This window comes from Mirounga angustirostris, unplaced genomic scaffold, assembly GCF_029215605.1.
Source record: "Mirounga angustirostris isolate CCGP_5_RB_7025 unplaced genomic scaffold, mMirAng1.0.hap1 SCAF_16, whole genome shotgun sequence".
Taxonomy (NCBI): domain Eukaryota; kingdom Metazoa; phylum Chordata; class Mammalia; order Carnivora; family Phocidae; genus Mirounga; species Mirounga angustirostris.
This window is the reverse complement of record NW_026991724.1, coordinates 6,939,393-6,960,325: the sequence shown is the minus strand read 5'-3', so window position 1 is coordinate 6,960,325 and position 20,933 is coordinate 6,939,393. Positions and strand designations below refer to the sequence as shown.

The 20,933-nt window shown below is 44.0% G+C and overlaps 1 protein-coding gene across 3 annotated transcripts in view; it reads left to right on the top strand.

Moving 5' to 3' along the window:
- Positions 1-20,933, top strand: part of GAN (gigaxonin) — a 55,627-nt gene that overhangs the window by 14,836 nt on the left and 19,858 nt on the right. For 2 of the 3 annotated variants that reach the window (XM_045890681.3, XM_054511242.2), the window contains 8 exons: positions 8,958-9,072; positions 11,636-11,986; positions 13,820-14,037; positions 14,260-14,381; positions 17,775-17,887; positions 18,828-18,977; positions 19,835-19,971; positions 20,207-20,335. In XM_045890681.3, the coding sequence (XP_045746637.1) occupies positions 8,958-9,072; positions 11,636-11,986; positions 13,820-14,037; positions 14,260-14,381; positions 17,775-17,887; positions 18,828-18,977; positions 19,835-19,971; positions 20,207-20,335 (1,335 nt within the window). Of the gene's footprint in view, positions 1-4,724; positions 4,855-8,957; positions 9,073-11,635; positions 11,987-13,819; positions 14,038-14,259; positions 14,382-17,774; positions 17,888-18,827; positions 18,978-19,834; positions 19,972-20,206; positions 20,336-20,933 lie in introns of all 3 variants that reach the window. The other variant, XM_064581734.1, reaches the window with a different exon arrangement.

The following is a 20,933-nucleotide window of genomic DNA, read 5'->3' as shown; positions in this document are numbered from 1 at the left end:
GTTTTTCCCACAGGCCTGTCACCATGGCCTTGTCGCTTTTGCAAGTGTTTTCTCAAAGGTATTGCCGTTGTGCCTATCTTTTAGACCAAATTTTTAAATGTTGTATGCTTGCTACGAGGAGGGTTTGGCAAAGTTTTTCTGCAAAGAGTCCGATGTTTTAGGCTTTTGAGGCCACAGGTGGCCTCTTTCACCTAGCTGTCTTTGTTGTTGTTTTAACAACCTTTTAAAAATGTAAAAACCATTTTTAGCTCAGACGCCCTACAGAAACAGGCTGTAGGTGGTAGTTTGTTGACCGTTGACCCTAGATTATTAAATTTTTTAAAAATTGGGACATAGAAACTGTAACTCTGTAAGATCATCTTTAAAGCTGTTTAAATCATGTAATGATGACTTGCGGGCCAGCCTTGGGTAGAGCACAGATCCACAGTCAAGGCTGATTCCCTCTGGCCCACCCTCACATCTTCTCTTTCTTCTAGGTGGTTGTTCTGTTGCATATCTTCTTCCTTCTATATTTTTTATTTTTTTCCCCTCCCTTCTAGCTCCTTGCCCCGGCACAGAAGCATGCTTGGGCCGCTTTCACGGCCTGATATGTGGGAGACAGACAAATGTCCAGCAGATGCATCTCTGCGACCTCTGCTAAGGAGTGCATGATTTTTTAAAATTTGTTTATTTATTTTAAGTAGGCTTCATGCCCAGCATGGAGCCCAACACGGGGCTTGGACTCAAAACCCTGAGATCCAAACCTGAGCTGAGATCAAGAGTCAGACACTTAACCACCTGAGCTGCCCAGGCGCCCCACAAGCACATAATTCTTCAAACAAGAGTCTCTAAATTTTGTCTTGTCCCTGGTCTCGCCACCTCTTTTTTCTTCCCTCTGCTCCTCTCTTATCACTCCATTAAACCTGCTTTTAAAAATTGCTAAATATAATTGCCAAATCTAGTGAAAACGTGGAAGTGTTTATCCGACTTGACCCGTCTGCTCTATTTATCACTCTTGGTCGTTTTCTTGACACTTGGTCTCTCCAGGCTTCTGTGACCCTTCTTGTCCCATTTCCCCTACTGCTGGCTTTTCTGGCTCTCCTCCCTGTCTGTCCCTATGCGTGATTGGCCCAAGTTCCTGTCCTCCCCCCCTCCCCCCACTCTCTCAACGACTTCATCTACTCCCGTGATGCCGCTGCCTTGGCCTCTCTGCTGAGCACCAGGCCTGATATACCCGACAGCCTGCTGCAGGGCTGCCCTGCCCCCCCAGGCCAGCTCCCCTCCCCTGGCTGGGTGGCCCACCCTTCACCATGCTGGTCAGTGTGCTGCCAGATTCCCTGGGAGAAATTCGGAGACCTTGGGGATGCGCCCCCCCTCCCTCTGCACCTCCGTGATGCCACGGCCCATCATTTTGGCCTCTCCGATCTCTGCCACTTGTCTCCTCTTCAGCATCACTGCTGCTCACATTCCAGTTCCTAGTTCTGAAAGGTGCCAGAACTGGTCTGTCTGCCCCCAGGCTCTGTCCCCATCAGTCCACACCGCTGCTACCCCAGTGCTCCTTCTGGAATGTCATTAGATAATGCCTAGAACTGATGGCTTCCGAGATAAGGTTGGTGCCGGTACTGGAGCAGGAAAAATACACCACGAGCCCAGAGCATTTGTGCCAGAAAGTCCGGAGGTGCTCAAAAGACGAGAGAGCCAACGTGAAAGAACTCTCATGTGGCAGTTTGAGCAAGGAAATGAATATCAGTAACACTGGATCATAAACCATAGAATGGATACATAGCCACATGTGTAGGCATGAGTAAATGAAGGAGTGGGTGAATAAATAAATGGGAGAAGAGATAGCTTTTATTTTTCAGTTTTATAACCAAAAAAACAACTGTTTTTGAGAGAGAACATGCATGCACAAGCTGGGGCAGGAAGGGGCAGAGGAGAGGGAGAGAGAGAATCGTAAGCAAACTCCATGCCCAGCACAGAGCCCGACGCGGGACTCGATCTCAAGACCCCGTGTTCATGACCTGAGCTGAAACCGAGAGTCAGATGCTTAACCGACCGAGCCACTGAGGCGCCCGAGATAGCTCCTCCTTACAGAAGAATTTCCATTAATAAATGTAGATGGAATAAAAGAATCGAAAACCATCATTTGAGCACCATAATAATAATAATTGTTACAGGCAAGATATACCAGTGGATACTGAAATTAGTGGGCAAGAGTTTGAGGAGAAAAAGGATATTTGGGGGCGCCTGGGTGGCTCAGTTGGTTGAGCGTCTGCCTTTGGCTGGGGTCGTTATCTCAGGGTCCTGGGATCGAGTCCCACACTGGGCTCCCTGCTCAGTGGGGAGCCTGCTTCTCCCTCTTCCTCTGTGATCGCTCTTGTTCTCGAATAAATAAAATCTTTCTTAAAAAAGGGTATTTGTATATTCTTCTAAATTATCTTCTCCAATAGACTTCATAATAACAAAGGGATAAATAGTGACTTTTAACTTCTTAGTGGAGAAACCCAGCAGATGCCATCATAGCCAAATGGCCAAGGTTAACCTCCTACACATCAGCATCCTGATACGCTGCACTGAAGGACGTGACATGACTTCTGTAGGGTTCCTGCCAAAAGTACATAACCTCAGTCTAATTATAAGAAACAAAACCCAACTTGAGGGACATTGTACAAAATAATTAACCACTACTCACCGAAGAGTCAGCGCCTTGAAAGGTGAAGATTTGAAGGACTGTCACAAGTTCGAGACACAATCATGAACTGAAGTTTGGAACCCTAGATTGGACCCCAGAACAGAGAGAAGACATTAGGGGAGAAACTGGTGAAATCTGAATAAAGTCCATAATTTACTTAATAGTATTATATCAATCTTTAGTTCTTAGTGTTGATAGTTGTACTAAGATTATTTAAGATATTAACATTAGTGGAAGCCATGTGAGGGGGGGTATAGGAACTCTCCGATTAAAAACTTTTCTGTAAGTCTAAAATTATTTCAAATTAAAAAGATTTTTAGGGGTGCCTGGGTGGCTCAGTCATTAAGCGTCTGCCTTCGGGTCAGGTCATGCCTGGGATCGAGCCCCGCATCGGGCTCCCTGCTCGGTGGAAAGCCTGCTTCTCCCTCTCCCGCTCCCCGTGCTTGTGTTCGCTCTCTCGCTGTCTCTCTCTCTGTCAAATAAATAAGATCTATAAAAAAAAATATATATATATTTTTAAAAAATTCCTCATGTACAACTCCATTTCCCTTGAGGTGAAGTCCAAATGTGCTCACCCCTGTCGTTGCTTGGACGTACAATACTTACTTCACTGCCTTTGCTGTCCCTCCTCAGTGTAAAACCCTCAGCTGAGGCCCGATTCAGGTGCCACCTCTGTGAAGCCTTTTCTGACCTCTCTCCCTAGAGAGCTGACTTTTTGACTCCCTTGTACTTAGCACAGCACCTGCTCCACGGTATTTACAGTGATTCACTTGTCTTGTCCCCTCGGTCTCCTCCTCTGTCACTCCTGTGACAGTTCCAAAGTCTTCCCTTATCTTTCTTGGCCTTGGCCCGTATGGGTGGGTACTGATCAGTTATTTGGTAGACTGTTGAGGAACTTGGGTTTGATTTCTTACAATTAGATTGAGGTTCTGCATTTGTGGCAAGAATAGCTCGGGAGTGGGCGCCTGGGTGGCTCAGTTGGTTGGGCGACTGCCTTCGGCTCGGGTCATGATTCCGGAGTCCCGGGATCGAGTCCCGCGTCAGGCTCCCTGCTCGGCGGGGAGTCTGCTTCTCCCTCTGACCCTCCTCCCTCTCATGCTCTCTGTCTCTCATTCTCTCTCTCGCAAATAAATAAAATCTTAAAAAAAAAAAAAGAAGAATAGCTCAGGAGTGACGTCGCATCCTCCTCCGTGTACCTGTCAAGGCCCCATGATAGTTTGTCCCAGCGTTAGATAACATTAGTTGATCACGTGGATAAAGATGGCGTCCACTGGTATAATCCACTGTATTTCTCTTTGTGATTAATAATTATGGGGCGATACTTTGAGACTATGAAAGTATTCCATGCCTCATCAACTTTCACTCACTAGTTTTAGTGTCCACTTGGCTTTGTAACTCAGTCATTCCTTCTGTCTTTAGACTCCTGTCAGGCTTATGCAGCTGGGTAGAGAACAGCACCTCGTCCTAAGATGGGGACAACCTGGGGAGGAACAGGCTTCCAGAAGGCTGGGATAGAGATTTATTGTGGGGACATAATGCTAGAGGCATCAGACTCCTAGAAATAACTCGTAGCATTTCATTTTACTGACCTGAAGCCCAGGGTTAGAGGTGATGGTTTGTCAGTTCCTCAAGATTGGGGCCCACCACCTAGTTGAGATCTGATTTCTGAATCCATACCTAGTGCTTGGTGCTGTGCCTGAACAGCAGGGGGACTCACAGCAAGGTTAGCAGCCTGGCCCTACAGGCTTTATGGGTTTGATCCCGTCTGTCCCTTCAGGGGTCGCTGTGCTTGGGCAGGTGTAAGTGAGTTCACTTGTAGCTGTTGCATATCCACAGTCCCTGCCGTGTGCTGTGGGTACCGCCTCCCCTCCCCACCCCTGTCCCCCCAGCGCATACCCTGGGGAAGTTTTCTCAGGCTCTCCTCCTGCTGAAGGTAATTCACACTTGGCATGTTTTCTTATCTGAAAACATTATCTCCCTCCAGATAAATTTTTCCTTTGTGCAGATCACATGACTCAAAGGCATACACTTTGTGTTCTCGTATTTCTTCCAGATATTGATGTAATTGGACATGGTTGCTCAGAGCAGGTCTAAATAGGAACACTGTATTTCATCTTCAGAGTGGACGGTGTGCCGTCAGAGGAAAATGGAAGACGTTTCTGTGACTCCGTGTGTGCTGCCAGGTCGGCGGTCGGCGGTGGGCAGTGGGGAGGTTGTCAGGGATGGATGGCACTGTGGCCGCAGCCTCTTGGGACTGGAGGTGGTTCTGCTTCAGCTTCATTACTGTGGGGCTGCTTGGTGGGATGACACCTGAACAGTAAACTCTTGCTTTTCTAGAAACCTTTCCTAATCTTTACATTTTTCCAAGCAGTGCGCTAGTGACGGTGAGCGGAGGGCAAGGAAGCAAAGATGGAACACCGGCCAGTTAGGCAGCTTCGTTCACAGACCGCAGACCTCCCCTAAGCCAGCCTTACGCTCCAGTTTACGTTGGCCCTCAGCACAAACTCAGGTGGTGGCACCCTGGACATTCGGGTAGCTTTGCAGCAGAGGGACAGTCAGTTCTTGAATTGCGGGACAGCACCCACGGATTGGACGCTGGGGGAAGCACCCCCTCCCGTCAGTGTGGGCGAGCGAGTGGGGTGCAGCACAGGAAAGCTCCCAACCGTCGGGCTGGTCAGTGGTGCGGTTTCTGCACAGGCGTGCTCGTTTCGTTTCAGTAACGGGCATTGCAGTGGTGAAAGGCATTGGTCCCCCAGCCTGGCTGTACGCTGCTGTTAATTCAAGTCATACACATTTGCCCAGTGCCGTTTGGTACCAGGCACTTCGTGAGGGAAGGGGATAGAGTGGTAGACAAGACAAAGTCCCTGTCGTCATGGATAGAGACATTAAACAGATGCGGTTTATGAGATGATGATAAATTCTGTGAAGAAAAATGAAGCAGAGGGGCGCCTGGGTGGCTCAGTCGTTAAGCGTCTGCCTTCGGCTCAGGTCGTGATCCCAGGGTCCTGGGATCGAGTCCCACATCGGGCTGCTCGTTTGGCAGGAAGCCTGCTTCTCCCTCTCCCACTCCCCCTGCTTGTGTTCCCTCTCTCGCTATGTCTCTCTCTGTCAAATAAATAAATAAAATCTTTAAAAAAAAAAAAAAGAAAGAAAGAAAAAATGAAGCAGGGAAGGGAGTAGAGGTGTTATTTTAGATAGCGTGGTACCCGGGCTGCTCTTTGGAGCAGAGACCTGAAGTGAGTGCAGTATTAAACCATGTGATTAGGGGGAGTAGAGGGTGAAGGGAACATTCCAGGGGTGAGGGAATGTGTCACAATAAGCTGGGGAACTTTTTAAATGTACACAGTTTTGGAACCTGACTCAGTTGGTCTGGGATGGGACCCAGGGATCTGCTTTTCTAGAAGAGCTTGCCAGAAGATTCTGGGAAGCCAGGTTCAGGAGCTACTCTTTTTTTTTTTTTCAGTCTTGGTGCTGTACATTCTGTGGGTTTAGGCAAATATATGATGACAGGTATCCATCATACTTTCACCGCCCTGGACATCCATTTCTGATGTGGTTTTTAGGAGCTCATGAAGATGAGAAAGGTGGGGAGGAGCATCTGTAAAACAGATTTCCTTCCCCGCCCAGGAACATGAATTAGGAGTTTGGCTTAAGCGGGCAAATGCAGTGGTGAGCCTAAGCCCCTCTGCACAGATCTCAGAGAGCCTGCTGTCAGTAGCTGCACAGTTTAAGGTGATATGAATCACTTAAAACCATATGAGTAATGCCCATGAATCATCCCAGAATTTCTATAAATCTTCACTTAAACATTACATTCTCTTGCATTCTATTTGAGTATGTTTCCTTACTTTTATTGGAGACAAGCTTTTGCATCAGAGAGGAAGAAAAGTCACTTAGATTTATTCTGTCACCGTTACATCAAATCCCATTCAGTGATGTCTAAAGTGGTTCTTGGAAGAGTAGAATCAGACCTGGTTACCTGGGCATTTAGACATATTGAACTTGTTCAGTAATTGGAAGCCGGTGAGGAAAGAACGATTTATAACCAACAGTTTACTTTGGCTCTGTTATACTCACTTAAAGGTTGTAGGCCTCTTTCATGGATGCAAAATTTTGAATAATACCAGCTTCTTTATTAACTAGTAGCCAACAATGCTTTTTGTTTTTCTTTACAAAATCTCTTTTCAGTGTTGCCAAGAAAAAGAAAAATTGATTTTGTTTCACATCTGTTCAACTTTAATAGGACAGAAAATAAATGCTTGCCTGCCCAGAGGATAGGTGATTGGAGGAAAAATAAACTTGTACAGCATATTCCACAGCAGGCGTGTTATAAATCCTCGATCCCTGATCGAGTTGGCGTGACTTCACCCTCTAGGACTCCACAGGACGCTTCCAGAGCCAAGTCTCTGCACAAACTCAATGGCCTGTTTCAGCTGTTTTGTCCAGAAATGTTTGGGGGTGGGAGAGCTCTCAAATCGCCTTATCTAACTGCTTCTTTTTACAAATGAGAAAACAGAGGCAGAGAGGGGAAATGTCTTGCCCTAGAAACAAAACTGGGGAAGAATGTGACAGGCGTGGATATTTATATCTGAACACCCGAGGCCCCATTTTATGATACTCTCAATTATTTCTAGTGTTTTCTGCGTGTGATAAAATTCTCAAAGTGACATTTTAAGACTGCTGCATTCTCCAGGAGTTTGTAAATTGACATCATATCATAATAAAAAAGAAGATGTTGCTACTTCCAGTAAATTTAGGTATGACCCTAAAGCTTCCTAGGGGAGAGATGAAGAACACAGAAAAGAACAGTTGACTTACCTCCTGTTTTTTTACGGGCTAACTTTCAAAACAGAACTGTTAGTTATAACGCTTTGGGTGAGGTTTCTTTCTTTTTTTTTTTAAATTTGTTAACTCAGCGCAGTTCACCGAATTCTGTGTAGCAGAGGAGAGAGAGATGATGTGCAAGATGAGAAAATTCTAGATAAAAAGGGGAAGTTATGGAGAAAATGTATTGGGCTGGAGGGTGAGGACAGTTAATTGGTGGATCTTGGGCAAATTAAGGTCTTTCCTGAAGGAAAGAAATGTTAAGTCAAAGTGACAAAAACTAAAGAGATCAAGAGACTTAGCTGGGGAATCAGGAGAAAGGGAAGACAAAAGGAGGGAAAAAGACACACTTGAGGTTACTGAGTTGGAAAGGCATGGCAGCTCTCCAAGAACTGAGAGAAGGAGGTGACAGAGTGACGGTAGGCTCTGAAGCAAGACTATTTCAAAATAGATTTGAGTGACTCTTACCAGCTAGGGTTAGAAGAGACTCGAGACCAGCTTTCACCATATTTTTGACAAACGGGTGGTCATCCAGCCTACGAGGACATCACCTGCACACTGATGATGTTCGGATAACAAGCCGCCATAGTACAAGTACATGCATGGAGGTTAAGAGTTGTTTTTTTTTTTTAGGATTTTATTTATTTGGTGGGGAGGGGGAGAGAGAGAGAGCACGAGCTGGGGAGAGGGGCAGAGAGAGAGGGAGAAGCAGACTCCCTGCTGAGCAGGGAGCCCGACGCTGGGCCCAATCCCAGGATCCTGGGATCATGACCTGAGCCGAAGGCAGATGCTTAACCGATCGAGCCACCCAGGTGCCCCACTGAGGTTAAGAGTTTAGACACTGGTAGCAATTTGCCAGAGTAATTTTACGTCTGTTGAATCTGATGATAAAATAATTGGGGCCTGCATTTTATGTGTCTTTTTATTTCAGTTTTCTAATAATTCCTTCATTTTTTAATTGCAGTATAATTGACATAACATTGTATTAGCTTCAGGTACACAACACAATGATTCAATATTTGTATACATTGCAAAATGATCGCCACGGTAAGTCTGGTTAACCTGTCACCTTACACAGTTACAAAACTTTTTTTCTTGTGATGAGAACTTACAAGATCTACTCTCTTGGCAGCTTTCCAATATGCAGTACAATATTATTAACTGTAGTCACCATGTGGTACATTATATTCCCATTATGAAGTAGGGATCCTTACTCAGGTGGCTCTCAGTTCTTCGGTTGTCTGTTTTTTAAGAAGTAGCATTCTGAATCCTGGAACAAGTGTTTTGTAGTCAGAAGTTATAAAAAATGTATATATATATATTAATCTAAGGTTAACAAATGACATTTCCTAGGTGGGGTTCATATGCTGATAATTATCTACTTTATAGAGTTTTAGTACATAAATATTTATAGCTGTTTCTGTTCTTTCATAGAAATTTTACATTTTTTTCCCTTTCTTAGGACAAAGTTAAACTATAATCCTCCAAAAGATGATGGATCAACCTATAAGATTGAACTTGAAGGGATATCGGTAATGGTTATGAGAGAGATCCTGGATTACATCTTCAGTGGGCAGGTATGATGAGACACACAGGGAGGAAGACTTAAGTAGAGGCCTCTCAAGCTCAGGGTGAGGGTCTCCTTCATCCATTCTATGACCCAGCAACATTGTCCTCTTCATCAGTCATTGTCTGCGTGACATGTATCTCCTGCTGGGAATGACGCCCAGCTGTTCTTCTGGGGCTCTGCTCTTAAAAGAAAAGCAGACTGAGTAAAATCTTAACCCAGTCCCAGTTTTTGTATTTATCATTCTGAGCTCCACCTTCCATCGTGAGATGGGAAGGACCTGGGATGCTCCTTTCATGGCTGTCTTTATGTTTTTAAACCTTAATTCCCATCTTGCTCTGTACCCCATAACCTGGAAATGGGAGCTTCCTTGGGCAGTGGGAGTTATTTTATAGAAATAAAGAGTCTGAGATTCATACAAATGACAAGCACCTGCGTTGTGTTCATGATGCCTGGGTTCTGTTGCCCCACTAGGACCAACATCCCTGTTGCACCCCATTCTTGCTGATGTCCCTTTACTTTCTGCCCACTTATATTTCTGGGGATTTAATGAAACCCAAGGGAAAAGGTGATAAGTGATTAGACTTTTTCTTTTTCTTTGCCATCCTCAAGCCCCCAACCCCTGATTTTGTGATTTAAAATGTAGCACGAGGGCTCTTATGAACAATCTTAGGTTGAACCAGGGCTAGTTTATTAACAGGAAGAAATTAGTGTATCTTACATTTGGGTATGTGAGAATACATTTTATCTTGACTCTTTTTGAGAGCTTCTTTCCTTCTCTCTCCTGTATTCCATCCTCATCTTATTTTACCTTTCCTGTTTGTAAGAGCCGCCTCCTACATGTTTTCTAACACACTGCTTGCCTTCTCTGCATATATTCATTCAGTCAACCTCGGTGATTGTCATTCTTTTTGAAGTTTTTGGGTTAATTTCATGATGTTACCCCTTCTCTTTTCTCTGAACAGTAGGTGGGGGGGGGGTATGTGCATGTAAGATGATGTGTGTGATTGTTAAAAATAAATGAATTTAGATTGATTTGGGACAGTCCTTAAAATACTGAAGATACTCGGAAGCATCACAAACCAGGCTGAGGACCAACCTCTCATCTAACTTTTAAAATCATTTCAGCAGCAACTATAACAAGTTACAAGCCAGGAGGAACATATTCCTCTTCGGGCTTGGATTTGAATCTTGAAACCTTATTTACAGATAGACTTCTGTGTTTTGTTCCCAGTTAAAATTAATTATGGTTTAAGAAAAGAAAAATAGAGAAAAAATTTAATTATGGTTTATAACCATAGTTGCAACATAAGTTATAACCAACTCCTGATCTGGCACTTCGGTTTTACCAGGATGGAATGTGGTGGTTTTCTTGCATGCCTGTATCTGACTGGTGTACAGCCATCCACTGCTGTGTGGCTGAATTTATTTATTTTTTTAAAAGATTTTATTTATTTATTTGACAGAGAGAGACAGCGAGAGAGGGAACACAAGCAGGGGGAGTGGGAGAGGGAGAAGCAGGCTTCCCGCGGAGCAGGGAGCCCGATGCGGGGCTTGATCCCAGGACCCCGGGATCATGACCCAGGCGCCCCTGTGTGGCTGAATTTAATACATCAAGTAAATGGGAAATTTTTCCTTACTTGTGACTTGCTCGACACACTTGTTTCCACAGTTCTGTTGCTCAGTTTATATAAGGTGACTGGCAGTCATACATTCTTTTTCTGCATCTGTGGTACACAATGTGTGAAATGTGACACAACATTTCTTGCTGTACTGTACTCTGGAGCCTCTCCTTCTCATTTCCAAGTGTGGGACAAGCGCCCATTCTTTGGGAGAGGAGAACCTGGACCGTTGTGATTGTGGCAATGTTTTAGAGGCTTGTTTCTTCACATCGCCTTAGTGTTGCATGCAAGAACTGTGAGATGGGAGGAGGAAGCAGCATCAGAAGATTAAGGAAAAGTGAAGTTCTTAATGATAAACAAGAAATCTTACCTTAGGGATTTCTTCCAGAAAATAGGTTTGAGACCAGAGTGTACATGTGGCACCGAATGCGATGTTTGGCATTCAGAATGAGGTCCTCCGGCCGCGTGGCCCGCCCCTCTCCAAGGGACCGGTGTGGTGTGTCTGGCATGCCATCTGGCAAAAGACGGAACGTGGTGTATCTGGAGGCAGGATTTGACGCAGTTCCAGTGCTGGTGTTTAAAGGAAACCCTTTCAGTTTACCACAGAAGGCAGCACTGTCCACCTCGCAAGCATTTCGGCCACTTAGTTCTAGAAGTGAGCAACGCGGACAGTGCGCCCGGGAAGGGTTCGTGATAGTTAATGTTGGTAAAGCCAGGGAAGTGCTGGGAAAAGTCAGCCAGCCATGTTCTGTTCACATTGTTTGAAGGTTCACCGGTGCCCTCAAACTCCTTTTGAAAAAGAAGCACTGGGCTGGACTGTGTGAAATTGCCAGTAGTTGATCATCTCTGACCTACAGAAGTGGAGCTTTCATACGGTTCAGCCTAATAGGTTAGTGGTTTGGGCTTTAAATACATACATTGAAGCGTAAAATATTTATGATACTCTTGTAGATCCGGCTGAACGAAGATACAATCCAAGATGTTGTACAGGCAGCGGACCTGCTCCTGCTGACAGATCTTAAAACTCTGTGCTGTGAGTTTTTGGAAGGCTGCATCGCAGCCGAGAACTGCATTGGCATCCGCGACTTTGCCCTCCATTACTGCCTGCACCATGTCCATTACCTAGCCACGGAGTACCTGGAGACTCATTTCCGAGACGTCAGCAGCACAGAAGAATTCTTAGAACTTAGTCCTCAGAAGCTTAAAGAAGTGATTTCTCTCGAGAAGTTAAATGTCGGCAATGAAAGATATGTGTTTGAAGCAGTGATTCGCTGGATAGCACATGATACAGAACTAAGAAAGGTACCTGTGGTTTATAACGTGGTCTGACCCTGCCTTTTTACCTCCTTATTCCATTCGTTCACTCATTTATTGGGTGTTTTCTCCTTTCCCATAAACTGGAAAGGCTTACGAAGTAGTGATCTAAAAGATGTCTGGGGGCGCCTGGGTGGCTCAGTCATTTGGGCCTCCAACTCTGGATTTCGGCCCAGGTCGTGATCTCTCGGGGTCATGAGATCGAGCCCCACATCGGGCTCCATGCTCAGAGAAGAGTCTGCTTGGGATTCTCTCTCCTTCTCCCTCTGCTCCCCCCATGCTCTCTCTCTTTCTGTCTCTCTCTCAAATAAATAAAATCTTTAAAGAAAATAAAATAAAAGATGTCTGTGGTACATCTTTGCATAGGATCACTGAAGTGGTTGTTTTTTTCAGACCAGACTACAAAAGCGCATGTAACTCCTAATATGGCAATGAAAATATTAATACTTGTAAGGAACATAATATCCTTTCTGTATTGCTTTTAGCGGGAAAATGCATTTCAAGCTTAAGCTGGGGATTTTAGAGATTCAATGTCTCTAACTCTCTTGTTCAGCATCCATCTCTGCACCATTACTGGGCGGACCCACACGGGGACTCTGATAAGGGCAGCAGAGTGAGAGAGGTGAGGGGAGGGGGCGTCTGGAACCTCTGTGGTGTGGGCTCTCCCTGGAGTGATCGACACCACTCAGCAGAGAGCAGGAGAGCGCTCTGCAGTGCGGCAGTGCGGTTCCAGAGGGGAAGGTTCTGGGAGCAACGGCTGGGAAGGAAGGGTCTCAGAGAATATCAGCCTTTAGATCCAAACTGGCACCACAGCGGGGGAGGGAGCAAAATCACGGAGCTTTAAGTCCAGTGTTTATAGACTCCAGCTACAACTGCTATATTTGAAATAAGAACTACGTTAGGTTTTAGGGAAGTTTTCAAAATGTATAATCGCATTGTTAATGGTTCTCAGCAACTGTTGACTTGGGTTTTAGTGAATATCTTGTACTTTTTAAAATTCTATAGGCTTATTTAGAAACTGTGGACTACTGTAACACGGATGGAAACTGTTGCGCAGTGATGATAAAGAAACGCACACTCCCGTATGGTCGTAGTCTCAGCATAGTCGGTACAACTAGCATTCGGTTTTCCACATTTGTTGGGTAGATGAGGAAAGGAGATAGGAGAGTTCCCAGTTTGCTCCCGCGCACAGAGACCACAGTCGTTAGCTGTCATTTCCTTTCTTCTTCAAGGGGCGAGGTTGACTATTCCAAAACCAAGAGAAACTAGTCACTAAGGAGTTTCACCTCGTGTATGTAGAATGCTGTAGTCCGTTAGTTCAAATTTAATGAGTCATCATGAAAAGTACATAATTCATATTATATGTTAGATTTTTTTAACAATGAAGAAATACATAGTACTCAGAATTTTTCTGAACTATACCTTTTCTGTGTTTTTCTTGTAATGTTAATGTTGATCTATTTTAATTATCTATTTAACTGTACAGAATCAAGCTACTCCTGTGTATAATGTTCCCATGAATGTGATTTAACTCCCAGCACATCCAGCTGTGTGAAATAAGGCCACTGCAGCCGAGTGACCCTTTGGGGTATAAAGAAAGCTGCTTGCTGATGATTCTTTAAGTTAAACTTGTCTTTATCAAGGCTATGGGGAAGTAGAAAGGAAAGGGGCCAGTAAAGCATATTCCTGCACTTGTGACTTGCCCGCTGATAATCCTTTAACAATTTCAGCTTTTCCGTGAGTCAGAAAACATATGTTCTACAAACTGTGTGCTGTGTCCTACATTTTTTTTCTCCCCATCCTTCCTACCCTCTGGTGCAGGTCCACATGAAGGACGTGATGTCAGCTCTGTGGGTTTCAGGGTTAGACTCCAGCTACTTACGGGAACAGATGCTCAATGAACCATTAGTACGAGAAATTGTCAGAGAGTGCAACAACATACCGCTGAGCCAGCCGCAGCAAGGGGAGGCCATGCTCGCAAACTTCAAGCCCCGGGGCTACTCGGAGTGCATTGTGACTGTTGGCGGAGAAGAAAGAGTGTAAGTATGGATCTGCATCGTTTCAAGAGTCGTAAAGGAAGAGCTATTTCCGTATAAACAGGAATTCATGGTATTTTTTTTTTTTTTGGTATCTAAGCATAATAGCAGTAGATTTTTTTTAAATGTTTTAAACATTCTTTAGAGCAGTAAAACTAGTCATAGTTATTATAAGCAGAACTATATAAAACACATTAACTGCTAATCAATTATTTATTTCCTTAGTTCACGGAAACCAACAGCAGCGATGCGATGTATGTGCCCTCTTTATGACCCTAATAGGCAGCTTTGGATTGAACTGGCCCCTTTAAGCATGCCAAGAATTAACCACGGAGTTCTCTCAGCAGGTACCATTCTGTGGTCAATTTTACTTAAACACAAGATCGAGTAATATGTACTTTTAGGGTTGTACAGAATGATTCAAAACCTTTTAGAGATTTAATTTTAAGAGATAATTTTATTATCTCCATGATGACGTCTTCTGTGTAGCTCTCGCTTTCAAGACTTTGTAAGGAGAAGAGTATCTTCTGTCAGTCTTTATTGTTCCTGAATCTTTAATACGTAAGCTATTTTTAAGACTTTAGTAGAGGAGCATTTTATTTGATGTCTTACCGATAGAAGAGCCACATTCAGTGACTCTTCCCACTCGTTAGCTCTGTGGCTGCACCCAGAACACGGAATTCCCTTGAGCCATAATAGTCCCGTTTTTTTGAATTCATGCAATTTAGAATTAAGTAACTACATGAAAAGTAAAGGTGTTATGTCAAAGCAGCCATTTTGTGTGAGACTTTAGAAAACATTTTTTATATTAGCAAGGCTTCAAGTTATTTTACTACAGAACGCATGTTTCACTTGACCTTCCCAAGTTTGAAAACGGCTCCATGTTAGTCAAAGCTCTCACTCACGAAGGTGATAGGAAAGGCTGTACTTGCTGCCTTCTGACTGTTCGCTGCCTTTCTCTTCACCTTGCTCTGCTCTTTTGGGTCCACCCACAAGTGCCATTTCACTAAATTCCAATTAAAATCAACAGTCTTCCAGGAATCCTTCATATTTTATAGTCTCTGCTTGCCCACTAACATTACTTTAAAGATTTTGAAAGCTATACCATACCATTCCATATTATAGAAATGGCCAAAGCTGTACTATAGTACAGAAATGGAATCATTTTTGGGGTTCCAAAATGATTGAAGTTATTGTCAGTAATAAGCAGCAGGATGCAGTGGGGTAGCCAACAGGATGTGAGTCTGATTTCCTTGTTCTCTCTTCTCAGAATTAGCTGCCTTACATTTCCTTCCCACAACGTGTACACCTTTTCATAGTTTTCACACACACATACCTGCCACAATGTTTCCTATGTCACAGATTTTCCAAGATTTCCTCGAGGGGTTGGTATTTCAGAAACATTGAGCAGTGAGGATGGGGTCGTGTCCAGTTGTAGTGAACAAGGCTGTGACATGACCAAGTGGTTCCTATTTGTCCAGCCAGTACTGTGTTACTTCTTTTCCTGCCTTTTTTTTTTTTTTTAAATTGATGGACTTTTTTTGTCATTCACTTTGTTTCTGCTCTTCCAGGTTAGAAGTTATATTCTTTGTCTATATTGCTTTGAAAGTCATCATAGATACCATAGCCTGTATTCTTAAGTTATAAAAGCCCAAGTGCATTTCTCCTGTTCTTCATGTTTCACAGTCTTGCATTATTAAAATATATGACTATTTATGAATAAGTATCTACATATGAATGTTTGATTCATCTGTTTTGAATATATGCATATAGAGAGAGAGAGAGAGAGAGAATGTTTAGATTTACCCACATATTCACCACTTTCTTTGTTTTTCCTTCTTACTCCTCAGACCTTCCATCTAGGATTATTTGCCTTCTCTCTGAGGTCTATCCTTTTGAATTTCCTTTATTGTGGTCTACTGGTAGCAAACGCTTTGATTTCTTTGTCTAACAATGTCACTGTTTTGCCTTCATGCTTAAAGGATACTTGTGCTGGGTATAGAATTTTAGGGCATCTTGACTCTGTGGCTTGGCCTTTCCTCAAATCTGGAAAATTCTTATTTTTACATATTCATGTATTGCCTCTGCCCCATTGTCCTCTTTCCTCCTGCTTTGGAAGTCCAATTAAACATGGCTACACTTTTTGCTCTGTCCTTAGCCTCCTGCCTCTGTTTTGTCTTGTTTTTCATGTTTTTGCCTCTCCATGTGCTGCCCTCTTTATGGTTTCTTTTGACTTACCCTCCACTTAATGAGTTCTGTCTTCAACTGTGACAGATCTGCCATTAAACCCATCTATTAATTTTTTTAAATTTTATCTGGTGTTTTTCTTTTTTTATTCCTAGACATTCTCTTTAAATCTTTTTCAGATCTGCTGTGTGACTTCTACAGCCCTCTTTTTCCAAGAGTTCTCTTAAAATTTGTCTTTCAGGGCATTTGCATCAGGCTCCCTGCTCAGTGGGAAGTCTGCTTCTCCCTCTCCCTCTGCCCCTCCCCCACGCTCATGCTCTCTCTTGCTATCTCTCTCTCTCTCTCAGATAACTTAATAAAAGCTTTTTTAGAAATTTGTCACTCAGTTTTTAAACAGAGTAAGCATTCTCATTTTATCATCTTTCTGGGTAGTCCAGTATTTGAAATTTGAAGTCTTTGCAAGACTACTTCCTGTTGTTTGTTGTTGCTGGTTCTTCTTTATAGAGTCTAGTTTGTGTGTCCGAGTATCTTTGGTTGGGTGCTGATCATTTTATTAAAAATTATTTATAGGAATAATTTGATGCTTTAAAATCTTAGAATATTAGAATCTAAAGATTAGGTAAGGATACTTCCTTCCACACAAGTTTTGCATTTGTTTCTTCCAGTTGCCTATAAGCACTGCAAATTTGGACTTGAATTACTGTAAATCAAATTCAAACCTTGAGATCTCCTAGACAAGGGAGGAGATTTAAATCTGGGTTCTAATTCCTGTTGAACTTTGGAGAGGCTCTCGTGCCAAAAGTCACACTTCCTGTGGGCCTGGGATTTTGATTTTTGTCCCTTTCAAGCCCTCAAAGCCATTATAAGAAAGGTTGGAAATTTCCCAGTGTGGTAAATGCCTTCAAAGCAAAATGGTTTCCATGGGTGGTGACCTCTCCAGCTCCCACTTTTCCTTTCAGCTTTGCCGTATTGTCCTGTTGGCTTCTTCTCTTTTAAGATTATTTCAAAAATGCTTGTCAAACAAAACAAAACAAAACAAAAATGTTTTGTCCAGCAATTTAGCTGTTTTGCACAGGAGTTGGTATGAATAACTTAATCCACCATTACTTGAAATAGGAACTTCAACAGTGATTCTTAGATGCTGTTTTTAATATGAAGTGCACAGGTGCCCCGGATCTGAGTGCTCCTGGGTCTTGAACGAGCATATGTGGGCTGTGGATCGGAAGTTGTTTGAGAATCACAGAGAGGGGTAGGATAGGTGGAGCTGCTTGGTGTCCGTGTGGGTGGTGCCAGTCTGGGTTGTACGCTGTAGGGTAGTCGGAATCCACTCAGCTGCCGAGTGAGGTGAATTGGCCAAAGTGACCCACAGATGTGAATTAGCCTCTCTCAGTGAGGATCGAATGAATTGTGATGAAGACCTCAAATCCACTGTTGTCATTAGAGAAGTTGCCTCCACATACTGTCTCTACAGCTGTGCCATTTGTATTCAGCAGGAGATGGAAGTTGAAGAGTGAAGTTTCAACTTTCTCGTGTGTCTCATTTGATTTTTACAGAGGGATTCTTGTTTGTGTTTGGGGGCCAAGATGAAAATAAGCAGACCCTGAGCTCAGGAGAAAAATACGACCCAGATGCAAACACATGGACGGCATTGCCACCAATGAATGAGGTAAAACGGTCTTTTTCATTTGTTTGGAAGTGTGTCTGTCTTCCCTTCAGCACTTCCCTTTGTTTTACATCTGTGTACATGTAAGGAGAGAAATGGCGACCCGCCACACCCCCTGCTGGCTACGCTAGTGGCCACCGTCCCAGCTCTCCTCTCGTCCATCAGACCTCCTCGTGGCTCCGCAGACCTGCACACTCGTGCTTTGGGACTTCTGCCAGCTGCCCATGGGGCTCGCTCCTTGCTTCCGCCAGTGTTTGTCCACGTGGGGCTTCCCAGGAAGCCTTCCCTCCCGCCCCTCAGCTATCCCATCTCTGCCTGTTTTCTTCCTCTTCATATCATGTGGCACTTTCTCACATATTGGGTATTTTTTAATTTTTCACACAAACGATGGCTGAGGATTTTGTCTGTCTGCTCAGAGCCCCGTCTTTAGTGCTAGAACAGCGCTGGGCACAGCGGGGATGGCGGGGACACCAAGTATTTGTTGTCAAATGACCCCTCAGGCTTCTGTCATTCCACTTGGCTGTAGCAGGAGCCTGGCCTCCCTGTGCCTCTCCCATCCTCGGGCAGTGCTCTTGCTGTGGTTCTTCCTTGTCTTTCACACACCAACTTGGAAACACTTAGCTACAGCCCATTGCTAAACACAGATAGTTTTAGTGAACCAGAAGGTAATAGTTCTTGTTGTTGTGAGCTGTGGTGAGTAAAAAATGGTGATTCCGCCAGTGAATTTATCATTGTCCCGAATAACTCCTGGGTTGGGTTCTGTCTCTTGTGACAGAAGGGTGAGCTGCTTAGGGAAATTACAGATGTCTGAGAGAGATGGTTTTGAGCATGCACCTCTTTGCTGAAACTCTGGAATGTGATGATATCTGTAATTTTTATTAAATGTGTGGATATCTGCTTTCAGTCTGGTAGTTGTGTACAGAGATCTTTGATGTCTTTTCAGCCACGACATAATTTTGGAATTGTGGAGATAGATGGAATGCTGTACATTTTAGGAGGAGAGGATGGTGAAAAAGAGCTAATTTCCATGGAGTGTTATGATATTTATTCTAAAACCTGGACGAAGCAACCTGATTTGACCATGGTTAGAAAGGTGAGAACCGTATCTTGTGATTACAAATTGGCTTTTAAAGTGAGCATTTCTTCTTTTCCCACATACGCCTTTTTTAGTGCAATCGGTAGTGTTAAAAGAGTGAACGTTGTAGGCTTCTGTCGCTATCGGTGGCCCGCCTTCATGGTCCTCCGCCGTGCACCAGGATAGGAGACGGAGTGTGTGCGAGAGCTCGCCCTGACGGTGGGCTCTGCGCTGGGCTGCTGTGTCCGTGCCTGCGCTTGACAAGCGCCTCGGGAGCGCACTCGCCTAGGAGGCGGCCAGGTCTTCCAGCCCTGTTTTCTTAATCATCATACGGGCCTGACGAGAAACAGCCTGCAGGTAAGCATGGCCACTGTGTCCTGAGTAGAGTGAAAACGTGGCTCCCACTAGCTGTTTCGAGCCCGGTCTGTCGTGTTCCCGTTCCCGTGTGGGAGGGAGGGGCTCTTCTTCACACCAAAGCTTCGTCCGGTCCTGTGGATATTTACGCCTCATGTGCTATGCTCCCAGTCTCAGTGCTTCACTCAGTTGGAGCAGGAATTGAGTGAGATGTTGCTCGACAGAATCTAAATCTTGGAATCTTCAAATAGTGGTAGAAGAATGGAGAGACTGGAAAGCTCCTTGAAAAATTAGGGTCATTTATGTATCTCCCTGAGCACAGTCGTGTCAGTGGAGGTAACAAACAGTATGTGTACTACCTCCTCTTCTCACTTTTCAAGTCCTGTCTTTGTAGTATTGGAAGATACCATAGTTTTACTATTAGAAATCGAAACCTTTCCCTACGGTGCTCTCTAAGGTTAGCATTTGCCGAACGTGGAGTGTAAGTGTTGGCCTCCCCAACTCTCACTTTCTCCTTCCAGATCGGCTGCTATGCAGCCATGAAAAAGAAAATCTATGCCATGGGGGGAGGATCATATGGGAAACTCTTTGAATCTGTGGAGTGTTACGACCCAAGGACTCAGCAGTGGACCGCTATCTGTCCGCTGAAGGAGAGAAGGTATGAGAATGCAGTTGTGGACTCTGTAGGCACCCCCTTTCTTTCAGATGAACCTTTCCCTTGACGTAGCATTTGGTTTCTATAAAAATAAAAGAATAATCCATTTCCTAAAAAGAAAGACTCACATATTCATGAAACCCAGAACGTTGCAGAGTTAAAACAAGCAGAAAAGGGGTTCGGGGATCAGCCATGAGTTGTAAATCCAGTAGCTGATATGCTCTGTGTGACCTTTCAGATTTGGAGCTGTGGCCTGTGGCGTGGCCATGGAGCTGTACGTGTTTGGGGGAGTCCGGAGTCGTGAGGACATCCAGGGGAGTGAGATGGTCACTTGCAAGTCTGAATTCTACCATGACGAGTTTAAAAGGTAAGTTTGAACGGTTTCACATAACTTGTACAACTTTCCCTTTCTGCTTTCAAAGTCATGTCTTAGATTTGTTTAGTTTTGTTTTCAAGTTACTTGACTGAGTTACCTTGTCTATTTAGGACATATGCCTAATGCCAACTAGAGATTTCGTCAGAGACTTCAGAAGTATTCGTAGCTTAAAACCATAGAAAGGTGTTTCTGAAATCTATATCAGACCTTGACCCTTGGTTGTTTAAAATCATTCATTGGCTTCCTATGGCTCTTAGGAGAAAGTTTAAACTCCTTAGCCTAGCATATATGGCCTTCTGTGATACGGTCTTTCTCTATTCTTTCTGCTACTATTCAACACATATGCTTTACTGGAGTTACACTGAGCAACATTTCCCGCCCCCCAAAACATGTTATGGTTATCTTGGCTCTGTGCTTTTGTACTACTCCTTTTGCCTAAAATTTGCCTTCCAACATGTATCCAGTTAATATAGCCTTTTCCAAAACTGTGCCTAATTATCACTGCCTGGAGAAAACCTTCTCACACCTCTCAGTCTCGTTTAGGCTCCTCCATCTGTAATCCCAAACATTTAGTTCATGTCTTTTGCAT